The sequence below is a fragment of the Lycium ferocissimum genome, chromosome 11 (genome assembly GCF_029784015.1).
Source record: "Lycium ferocissimum isolate CSIRO_LF1 chromosome 11, AGI_CSIRO_Lferr_CH_V1, whole genome shotgun sequence".
Lineage (NCBI taxonomy): Eukaryota > Viridiplantae > Streptophyta > Magnoliopsida > Solanales > Solanaceae > Lycium > Lycium ferocissimum.
Genome location: NC_081352.1, coordinates 42,411,681 through 42,424,188, shown reverse-complemented (window position 1 = coordinate 42,424,188; position 12,508 = coordinate 42,411,681). Strand labels below are relative to the sequence as shown.

The 12,508-nt window shown below is 35.9% G+C and overlaps 1 protein-coding gene across 1 annotated transcript; it reads left to right on the top strand.

Moving 5' to 3' along the window:
• Positions 1 to 7,824: 7,824 nt before the first annotated feature.
• Positions 7,825 to 9,134, top strand: LOC132036715 (uncharacterized). Its single transcript, XM_059427095.1, has 3 exons — positions 7,825 to 8,137; positions 8,254 to 8,479; positions 8,692 to 9,134. The coding sequence occupies exons 1-3, from the start codon at positions 7,907 to 7,909 to the stop codon at positions 9,120 to 9,122; spliced, it is 888 nt and encodes a 295-aa protein (XP_059283078.1). The 5' UTR covers positions 7,825 to 7,906; the 3' UTR covers positions 9,123 to 9,134.
• Positions 9,135 to 12,508: the final 3,374 nt, after the last annotated feature.

The following is a 12,508-nucleotide window of genomic DNA, read 5'->3' as shown; positions in this document are numbered from 1 at the left end:
GTCATCATTAAAATATTAGCACTAGCAAATGTTTCATCTCATTAAACCTTATCTGGCTTTCAATGTGGACATAATGTGCTAGGAAACACATAGACTTAAGAGCGACATATATTATATATGAAAAATTAATTTGTTTTTCTTGCTTCTTATCATTAGCCCACTTTGCCTCTATGATTGTTGATCATCTAAAGCCATTGGGTCTCCTTATTGGTTTAAAATCTTGCAACTTGTTTCCCCACCTTTAGTTTTTTCCACTTAATCCAAAAATGTTCCTAAGTACCATCCTGGCATCAGATCAAGAAGAGAAACAGAAAAAAGTGTCATTTTTTTCCTTAATAAACAACAAGAACGTGGCCTTTATCTAATTACTTTAAGTGAGACAGTGCCATTTATCTAATAACTTTAGGTGGAAAGTTCATAGTTAATTATCTTATAATTCTTTTTCACTGTCATATACAGTTTAACTATAGGATCGAGGTCCATCGTATCAATAAATAATTCACACTTGTACGTGGATGCTCTAGACCATAGAAAGCCGATTTCCTTTACTCTAAACCGTAGATGCTCAAGCTTAGTTAAGATATTACATATCATGCGCGACATGGCTACATATATCGTTAACTTATTTTTCTCCTTTCTCACTCTAGGTACTAACTGAACTTTTTTCCCAAGTTAATTAAGAAAGTGTTAATAATTTGAACTACAGCTTCCAAATTAAGTTATAAACAGTATTCTCAGGGAACATGACTAATCTAATGAAAACCGTGTTGATTTAAGAAGGGGTAAGAGAAGAAGATCTAACTGTTCTTATCATGATGATTCTTCAGCTACCAAGGGTGAAATAATGTAGGCTATTAGATATATATGGTTAGTCAGAAGAACTCAATAGTCTTGGCTCAAACTTTATATATGTGTTAACTATTAAGAATTCACTAAATATATATACAAAATTTAATTTAAAATCTAATTACTAATACTTAAAATCGCTATATATATAATATTCTAAAATTCAATACCCATAAAGATCAGATCAAATTCTGAGTCGACCGACTCTGTCAACAATAGTTTGAAGTCTGTGGCTCAAATATGGCCAATATTGCATGCTTATTTTAGGCATTCATGCTGAATAGAAAGAAAGAAGATTACACTTAAGGATATACGCTTGTGTCACATTAGCATATACAAGTCTACAGTAATGTACAAACACTAGATGGCTAGATGCTGATGCATTCATTGTCTCGAAATTGAACTATATGTATATAATTTTTTTTTAAAATTCTTTAAAGCATGTGTACATATTAAAAGGTGCATACTTCTAAATCTATTTCCACTAGTAGGACGAGAGCAGGAGGAAGGAAGAATATTTGGTAAAGTCATCACTGATTGGACCATTAAACATAAGAATATGCTAAAAGCATTTTATAGGACAAACTAGCAGCTACGTACGACCTTAGAAAAACTAGAAACCGCTCACATAAGTACTAATTACACACAACTCTAACACCTAGTACTAATTAATTACTCGTGATATATTATACAACGCCAACTGTTGTATGGTATCATAAGCCAAAAAAAAAAAAAAAGTATCATGAAGCTAAGTCTAATTAATCTGCTGAACAAGTTGTAATTACACAATAAGAGAAGCAATAACAAGTAGTACCAACAATGACTCCATGATGTATTATATTTAGCTGGCGAAGTGATCACAGCTGATTGGATCTTATATAAAAGAATATGCTAAAAGCATATTGTGCAACAACATAGGACCCAAGGAAAAAAAAAAAAAAAAAAAAACTAGAAGCCGCTCATAACACACTGTTGATGCTTCCTAGATACCAGTATTATACTAATTACATGTGATTGTGTCTGTGTGCCACTATTTTCACGGCCAACATACTAATTCTTTTCTTGGGAGTAAATAATAGTACTAAGAGTAGCAAGAACGTAAGTCGTAAAATGACATTCTGGCAACAAATTTAAATGAATATTCTGGTTCCTGATCTACATTTATTCGCCTTAACAAATCATATTCCTACTAAAATTCTGCTTCTAGTTACACAGACTTGCAGAATCTACTATGTTAACGGTATCTCCTCCCTAAGCATCTCGCTTAATTAGCACTCTATGACAAATTATTCTAACGTCAGATATTGTAAAATTTGAGAAAACAACAAATAATTTCTAACGTCAAATATTGTAAAATAACTTCAATTTATTAGAACAAATTAATATTTGAAACTGGAGTAAAAAAAAAAAAAAGAAAAAAAAAAGAGAGAGAGAGAAAGAGGACGCCCCTCTCATGAATAACAAATATCTTTTTCCAAACACACTCACAATCAAGTTGTTTAATTAAATTGACCAATGAAGTAGTTTTAGTTGTTCAGTATCGACCAATGAAGTTTGCTTTGGCTGTCTGTATCTTTCAGAAGCGCGCACACACACTCACAGTGCCACACATATATAAAAAGTAAAAAAGAGATTAGGATTGGCATGCATGAACACAGTTGGTAATTGTTACTAAAAGAGACATTTTCAAAATCGAAATTTTAAATATATAGTGTTAGAAACATTATAGTTTAATTGCGATGGCGTAATAGATTATTGTGAAGTTGAGAAGATATTCAAGCCAATTCCTACTCAAAAGAGGAAAGAAATAAAAGGAAACTTTTTTTCTTTGTTGGTTTTCGAGTGTGATTGGGATTTAGATCCTTTCTAGGAAAGGATTAGACCTAGTAGTATAAATACATGCTAGCTAGGATTTATTAAGGACAGAACATAGAACCTAAGAGCATTCAATCTTGTAACTTACTTTCTCCCTTGATTTTAATAAAAGTGCCGGCCGTTCTCCGTGGACTAGGATCACATCGATTTAATTACTGTGTTTTTATCGTTTCCATGCTAACAATTGGTATCAAAGCCTGCAGGTCGTGAGATCTAGGAGACGAGGAGACTATGGCATCTATGAAGTTTGAGGTAGCGAATTTTGGGCATCTATGAAGTTTGAGGTAACGAATTTTGATGGGCGAAGTAATAACTTCAACATCTGGAAGATCAAGATCATGGCGTTGTTACCTAGAGAAGGATCAGTCTATTGGACGACTCGCCATCCCGAAAATACGAAAAGGCCGAGAAGCGAGAAGATTGAGATGGATGCGTTGCTTACAATTCAATTATCCTTATCGGACGAGCGTGTTAATCTGAGAAAGCGGTGCGAATTTGTGGAAGAAACTTGAAGATCTCTGCCGGAAGAAATCGGTAACAACTAGAATGTTGTTAAAGGCGGCGTTTACACGTCTTCAAGATGAGAGACGGTACAACTTTACAGGATCATCTTGATGCTTTTAATAAATTGGCTATGGATCTTACTCATGCTGCTATTAAAGTGGGAGATGGAGAACTAGCCTGCACTCTATTGTTTTCATTATCACCGGCGTACAAAGACATTGTTAATTCAATGATGTACAGTAAGGAAGTGGTCACGTTATAGATGGTAAGACATGCATTGAATTCAGATTACTTAAGAAACCATTTCAACAATGGCGAGAAAGAGGAGCATGGTGAGGGTTTGACGATTAGAGGTCGCTCGAGCCAAATAGGGAGAGGCAAATCAGTAGCTAGGTCAAAGTCTAGGAAAAGGGTGAGTAGGAAGGATGCTGAATGTTGGGGTTGTCATAAAAAAGGTCACTTTGAGAGGGATTGCCCGAATAAGAAGATTGATAAAACAACGACTAAATCTACGGTTCGGGCTCATATATCGGAGAAGATTATATGCTAATCGCTATTTAACATATGACATTCAAACACATAAGTGGATTTTAGATTCAGCTTGTACCTTTCACGTGACAAACCTCGAGAAAAGATTGGATTACTAGTTACGAGCATGACGAGTTTGTACTTATGGGGAACAATGCAGTATGTGAAATAGTAGGCATTGGTTCAGCCTGTATACGGTGTCATGACGGCATCATAAGAACATTGTCTAAGGTTCGACATGTTCCCGATCTGAAAAAGAATCTGATCTCTCTTGGTACTCTTGATAAGCTCGGATACAAGTGTGTGGGTGAAGGTAGAATCTACAAGGTGACCAAGGGTTCTCCGTTCATGTTAAAGGTAAAATTGGAGGGTGGTCTTTATGTACTTATGGGCAGCACCATTCTAGGTAGTGCGAATGCTGCATCCTCACAGTTATCAGATGATGACAAGACTAAGATGTGGCATAAGATTAGGTTACATGAGCGAGAGGGGGTTGGCAATTTTGAGCAACTGAAACCTTTTGAAAGGTGAGAAGATTAGTACACTTGATTTTTGTGAGCATTGTGTCCTTGGAAAGCGAGAAACGAGTCGGCTTTAGCATGTGCAAGCACAAAACCGAAAGGGTACTTGACTACATTCATTCAGATTTATGGGATCCATCTCAGGTTCCATTTAAGGGTGGAAAAAGGTATCTTCTTACTTTCATTGATGTTTTTTCACGCAAGGTTGGGTATACTTCTTAAAGGCTAAAAGTGATGTCTTTGAGAATTTAAAAAACTGGAAGACATTAATTGAAAATCAGTTGGCAGAAAGATTAAATGTCTTCGAACAGATAACGGCCTGGAGTTTTGAAATGAAGAGTTTGACAATTTCTGCAAGATTCATGTTGTATTGAGACATAGAACTGTTAGGCATACACCACAACAGAATGGAGTAGCTGAAAGGATGAACCGCACTCTTCTTGAGAAAACATGATGTATGCTCTCTAATGCCACGGTGCCTAAGGAGTTCTGAGCGGAAGCAGTAAATACTGCTTGTTATGTTGTTAATCATTCTCCAGCATCGGCGATTGACTTCAAAACTCCAAATGAGGTATGGTCAGGTAAATCGTCTGATTACTCGTACTTAAGAATCTTTGGATGTACCGTATATTATTATGTAAGTGATGGAAAACTAGAACCTAGATCTCGAAAAGGTTTATTTATGGGCTATGCTGAAGGGGTAACAGGATATAGAATATGGAGTTTAGATCCTCTTAAGTTTGTAATCAGTAGAGATGTTACTTTTGATGAGGCCTCTATGCTTGATCCTGTAAAGACTTCACGGAGTTTGCGGACGGAGAGTTCTTATAACGAAACGGTGGAGGAAAATGTGAAACTCACCGAGCAGGAGGATTAAGTCACTCAGGTGGAGTCAGACAATGAAAAAGCTCACACAGTAGTACCTGAAGGTGAACCATACAGTATAGCTATTGGAAGGGACAAACGAACTCCGAAGCCTAATCCAAAATATTATCCTCAACCTTCGCAAGCTAATATTGTGGCTTATGCATTAGCTACTGCCGAGGAGGAAATACAGGATCTGGAACCCTCAAGCTCTACAAAAGCTACTATGTGCGGTGAAGCTGATCAATGGCGGTTAGCCATGACCGAAGAGATGGAGTTTCTGCATAAGAATCAGACATGGGATTTGGTGAGTCTACCAAAGGGGAAGATAACTGTTGGTTGCAAATGGGTCTTCAGAAAAAAGGATGGCATTCCGAGTGTGGAAGATGCTAGATTCAAAGTGAGATTTGTTGCTAAGGGTTTTTGTCAGAAGGAGGGAATCGACTACAATGAAATTTTCTCACCAGTCGTGAAGTATAGCTCAATTCGTTTGTTACTAGCTTTGGTTGCCCATTATGACTTGAAGCTTCATTAGCTTGATGTCAAGACTACATTCTTACATGGTGTACTTGAAGAGGTGATCTTCATGAATACGCAAGGATTTCTTATTGAAGAAAAAAAGACCCGAGTTTGTCAATTGAAGAAATCTTTGTATGGTTTGAAACAGTCACAACGACAGTGGTACAAAAGATTTGATGCATTCATGATTACAAAAGGTTTCTCGAGAAGTGCATTTGATAGCTGCGTGTATTACATGACGGTATCTGGTAATTCAACTATTTATTTACTGTTATATGTTGATGATATGCTTATTGCTGCTAATAGTATGACAGAGATAAATGATTTGAAGAAACTGCTAAGTAAGGAGTTTGACATGAAAGATTTAGGTGAAGCTAAGAAAATTCTTGGAATGGAGATTCACATGAAGAACGGTGAGGTACATCTCTCACAGAAAAAATATATTGAGAAGGTAGTTTAGAGGTTTGGCATGAATAAATGTAAACCCATTACTTTATAGTTGGCACAACATTTCAGACTTTCTTCTTTGATGGCACTGCAATCAAAGGAAGAGGTGGAGTACATGTCAAAAGTTCCTCATTCTAGTGCAGTTGGTAGCATTATGTATGCTATGGTTTGCACTCGACCTGATATTGCTCAAGCAGTGAGTGTGGTAAGTCGATTCATGTCTAATCCGGGTAAGACGCATAAGGAAGCAATTAAGTGGATATTGAGATATCTTAAAGGTTCTTCGAATGTTGGTCTAACTTTTTGTGGGTTGAGAAATGAAGGCTTCTCGATCCTTGGTTATGTGGATTCGATTTTGCCGAGGATCGATAAGCCGAGATCAACAATGCGCTATATCTTTACTCTTACAGTGAAGTGCCATAAGTTGGAAGGCAACTCTCCGGTCTATAGTTGTTTGTCCACAAATGTGTTCTAATATATGGCAAAGAAGCGATGGAGGCTATATGGTTGAAAGTTTTGGTGTCAGAATTGAGTAGGGTTCAACATGAACCAACTCTAAAATATGATAGCTAGAGTGCTATTCACTTGATAAAAAATTAGAGATTTCATGATCGCACCAAACACATTGATATCAGATTTCATTTTATTCGTGATGTGGTTGAACAAGGCACAGTTAAGGTCTTGAAGGTTGACACAAAGGACAACGCAGCGGATATGTTGACCAAGGTAGTTTCTCTTGTCAAGTTCAATCATTGTATGAATTTGGCAGGAGTTCGCATCAACTGATGCGTCAGGATGGAGAACGGCAGGGCAAGGTAGAGCTACTAGTATGTACAAGGTTTCGGTTAGGTCTCTTGTTTCCTACACCGAGTTAGCTCACGTAGGCTTAGAGACATTGGGTCGAATTCCAGACGTCATACGGAAGCTCGAAATTCATCTCAAGGTGGAGATTGTGAAGTTGAGAAGATATTCAAGCCAATTCCTATTAAAGAGGAAAGAAATAAAAGGAAACTTTTTTTCTTTGTTGGTTTTCGAAAGTGTGATTGGGATTTAGATCCTTTCTCGAATTTAATTAGACCTAGTAGTATAAATACGTACGCAATCCTGTGATTTATTAAAGGCAAAACATAGAACCAAGCAGATTCAATCTTGTAACTACTTTCTCCCTTGATTTTAATATAAGTGTCGCCATTCTCGACCATTGGACTAGAATCACATCGATTCGAACCAGGTTAATTACTGTGTTTTTATCGTTTCCGCGCTAACAATTATGATTTCCGCAAGCGGTACTTAATTAATATTTGCATGCCAAAATTTTTCTTCAAGGAATCTTTTAATTAATTAACAGCCAATTAATTAAATTTCCAAGCTGACGACTGACGACGAGTATTGGAAAATCCAGCTATACAAGATCAGCCTTAATCCTCTCAAAGCTACACTGCCGCAAGTTGCAACTTTAATTTTATTTTGCTAATTTGTTGTACTTTTCAAGTTACAAAATTGAAATCTTACTCGTATACAGTCATCTATAGTTGTAGTCAGTCAAATATTATACACGGTGAATATGCGCCTAATTTAATTAAACACATCCCATAATGACAACCAGCCAAATAAACAAGTGAAAATTGATACGCATATGCGTGGGGAATAATTCGTCCACCTGGATCAAGTGGGTTCCAATGGGTCCCAATGCTGCACTTTATAAGAACTAACAAATTCTTGCCACAAAAATCATAGGGCAAATAAAATTAGCCTAATTGAGTATTTGAGTAGAGAAATTAGTCTTAACAAGTATAGTTAAGATGGCCGGAAAAGTGTCTAAAATTCCGATGAAGCAATCCGATGACCCTGATGGTCTTATATTTGGGTTCTTAGACGAAAGTCTCGAGTTTGAGTCATCAAAAAGTTCGTTAGAGTCGAGCATTAGCTATAGCAGTGGAGATATAATGGGCGAAGAAGAGGAAGATGAAAATAATGTTAACAATAGTGAAAAGAATAAGTTGTTTTGGGCATCACAAGAGGAGCTTCTTCAGGTACCATCTTTTTACAATAGTACCAATTTAAACTACCACTTTTTCTTCTTTGAAAATAATATACGTAGAAATTAATTAAATTCGTCCCTCTTACTTACAAGGTATTTTTTTTCTAGACAACATTGTGCAGGACAACTTCTTTTGAATCGAGAGTCAGAAAAGCAACAAAGGGGGCTTTAAAAGAATTGAAATCAAGTGGCATCAATTGCACCTGCAGGAAAATGGTGATGGATAGTTGCCGGAAATGTATGCAAAAAGAAATCACGGAACGCCTTATAAACGCAGGTTTCAATTGTTACATTTGCAAGTCCAAGTGGAAAAGCTCAACCGGAATTCCATCGGGTACCCGACACCTCCTATCTCTTTGCAAATACAAAATGTTGATTTATACGAAGAAAATTTGCGCATGACTTAAATATGTGATGGGGTATTATAAGTGGCAGAATGACTATGTCACGATTCACTAAGTTTCAGCCCTTTATTGTTCTGATTGAACCCCAAAAAACAAAGTAAAATGGCTAAATCTTCTGTGCTTATTGTTTTTCCTTTTAAAGGTGAAAACACATACATGGAAGTGGTGCAAAACGCAAGTTCAAGAAATGGAGAGATGAAGGTGATCATAGAGTTGAATTTCAGGGGAGAATTCGAAATGGCACGTGCCAACGAAGACTACAATCGTCTAGTCAAACAGTTGCCTGAAGTATACGTAGGAAAGGTTGAGAGGCTTCGAAATTTAATTAAAATACTGTGTTGTGCTTCAAAGAAATGCATGAAGGAACAAAAGATGCACATGGCTCCATGGAGGAAGCATAAATATATGCAAGCTAAGTATCTCGGTTCGCCGGAAATTAAGCCGAAGCCAATTTTTCCGGTGAACAATTTGCAGCGTTTGCCAAGGCCGAAGGCTTCTATGCTCACTTTCGATTTGCTTGATAGCTTGCTGCCACCACCGGGGTTGCTTTGTGCCGCGATCAAAGTTATTTGATAACAACAGTAATAACATGCTCGGAGTGTAATTCCGCAAGTGTGGCAGGAAGTAGTAGATGTATGGGGCATTACCTCTACTTTTGTGGGATAGACAGATTATTTCCGATAAACATCAAAGTTATTTGATACCGGCGTCAAATTTTCTAGCTAGTATACTACAGTATATTAGTATATTCCTATTTTGCTCTTGAAATCTCGGACAATTCGTTTTATATATATAGAATATTTCTATTGTATCCACAAGGATCGCGAAGCGATGAACTAGTCGTGTATAAATTATAGGTTCAGCCGAATTCAATAATTTTAACTTAAATTTATGTTTGTTAAAGAATCTATTAAATAAGTACGAATAATAATTTTCAAATCCAATAAATTAAATAAAATGTTGTAGAATTTTGAACTCAAATCATAAAGTTCAATATTAAGATTTAAGGACGCCGAAATGTCGTGTACGTGTTGGTAAACTAGTACGCTGCACCTTTCTGGAGGCTTTAAATGGAAATATTTTAGGAAAAAATACAGACTGAACATTTTGACCAGGGAACACTCTTTTTGCTTTGTTTACCAATGAGGGAAGAATAATATGGAGTTTTGAGACAATTGCTCTCCAATGTATTACAGAAGATATAGTTAGATCTGTGAAGCTGTGCTTTTAGATGTATGAAAAATAAAACCCGTTGAGAGGAAAAAGAAAACATAAAAAACTTATGCTCATTAAATGATCATTTAGTTATTTATTTGTCCTAAAGGTTATACTAGTATTTAAATGTTACTCCAATTCTAATAATATATCTTTGCCAAATGAAGGAAACTGTGTTAATTAGGAACGCATAATACTGATGTTTGGTATCATCAAGACAGATCAAGTCTCAAAGTTGTGTTCGTACAAAATGTAGACTCATTATCAACAATAATTATGAATATATTCATGTCAAGCCATCATATGGCGAAAAGTTGAAGAATTTATTTGACTAAGTTGCAAAAAATGTAAAAGTGACCAAAAACAAAGTGAAACGAAAGTGATAAAGATATGTCAAGATATAATCATGATAAAAGGTATTATCAAAGTTATGAAGTGGTGCAGGTTAGTTCATTGATATTTAGCTGTGTCAATGCCTTTCGATAATAATTCTGAAAATGAAACCTTTAATTAAGTAGTAATTAAATCCAGTGATTTCTTTCCTGGAAACCATCGTGTCATCCAAAAGATAAACTTTGTTTATAGTCCGATGACACAGCTACTTGAAGACTTAAAAGAAAATAAAATACTTGCCAATTGTTCATTTTAATGATCTTACTTTGAAATTTTTTTGAGCATTTCATCATGTGAGATTAATTGGTGACTTCATTTTGTATGACGGAATTTTTATATATTTCTCTTCTATAAACTCGATAATATTTTGTATTCAAACTTCTTAGCTTACTGGTTTCTTTTCTAATCTTAAAGACAAAATTTGTTCTAATTAAATGTCATGAGTATAGGTTCAAACATATTTTTCTAATAAATAAAGCAAGTATAAGAATATCAATATTATAGAGGAAAAGTTTCACTTTTAAGTATGTGATGAGCATAATTTAGGGACAATTTGGGACACTATTCACAATTGATTTGCTGTTGGAATTACAGAAGGTTAAAAGGAGCGTGAATTATGCATAGAAAGAGTGGGTTTTAAAAGTGGAGAAGATGAGATGGTGTAATGGCCATATGCTGCTTTGGAACACACACAAGGACAAAGAAAAAGCCGATGGAACACGTGAAAAAAAAGCATAAAAGAACATGTCTACACAATGTGGTACTATGTGGAAAGTAAAAGCGTGAAAGCATAAAAGCACGTGACTTGCATAACGTGGCATTATGGGCCGATGTAAATATTTTATTTTTGTACCAATAGAATATTTTATTTTAGTACCAGTAGAATAGTGATGGGCACATGACTTGTAATAATAGCCGCCGCGTAAATATACACAAGCAGATTTCCTTACACCGATAAATAGCGGTAGTGTAAATAGAAAAGGACATTCTTCGTCCAATCTCTTTATTTATTTTTTTCAAGATGGCAGTATCGTGGCATTCAATCGAATCCCTCTCGTTGTTTTATTCCAATTTTTGTTTCCTTCTTGTTTACATTCAATCCGAATATTTCCGTTGCTTTATTCCAATTTTTGTTTCCTTCTTGTTTTATCTCGATTCATCTCTCGTTACAATGATGTAAAATGTCGATGTCACTGTCATTGGGACCCAAGTTTCCAATTTAGCCGCTGCACAGCATACGTAATGAACTCATTGATTCCTCTCATCCATTCTTTATTTCACCATCTCGATTCTCCGGCACACCGTTAACCAATACGTTGTTTGATGGCAGGAGTTTTGGTGATGGAAAAGAGGAATGTGGATAGCCTTAACAAATGAAAAATAACTGGTTTTGTCGATGGATCTACCGAGAACCAAGCGTGAACTGATCCGCACGTAGCTTGGTTCAGTATTTCCAACAACATGGTCATTTCTTGTTATTAAACTCTTTATCTAGTGGAAATTTCGTGTTGTTCTTATACTATTCTACTTCTAAAGATATTTGTAATCGAGGCAAGATTTGGCCAAAGCTCAAAAGTTAGGCTTTTTTCAACTCCTGGGAGCTTAGTGACCTTACTCAAGGTGCATCCGATATTGCAACTCTTATTTTACCAAGACGAAACGACTCTGGATGAGTTGGATACCTTGGATTCTTTTTTCACCATGTCTTGGTGGAATGTTCCGTCAGGAGCAAAAGAAAAATATCAAGTTTAAGCAAGATGAAAGATTACTTAAATTTCTAATGGGTTTAAATGATACTTACCGTGGTGCAAAGCAGGGAAACATTCTAATGATTTCACCTCTACTCATACTCGTGTCAAATGCTTGCGGCACTTTTAATTCAAGAAGTTAAAAACAAAGTTATAAGTCCAAAATAACACACCAAAATATCCGTGGGAATCCTCCTTTTGTTGCTACAAATTCAAGTAATGAACAAGAGGACTTTTTCTACCGATTTTGGGGACAAAGGATTGGTTACGATAACAAAAATCTTCTCTCATTTGCAACATTGCAAAGAAAACCGGACACTTGATTGATAAATGCTATAAGCTACGGTTTCCCTCCTAATTTCAAGTTTACTAAGCAAAAGAATTTTCAAAACAAGGCACAAGGAAACGCAGCTTTCAACAAATGATTAAGGAGAGACTTTTTTAAAACACAGGAAAAGGGGGAAAAAGGGGGTTTCCCAAGAGAAAATTTTCCCGGCGAGATTTAAAAGATATAAAAAAAAAAGTGGGAAAAAGGTTCTTTCCTTTGAGGCCACCCACTTTTAAACCCTTGGGGATGAATTTCCCTTTTTCCATTTTTGAATT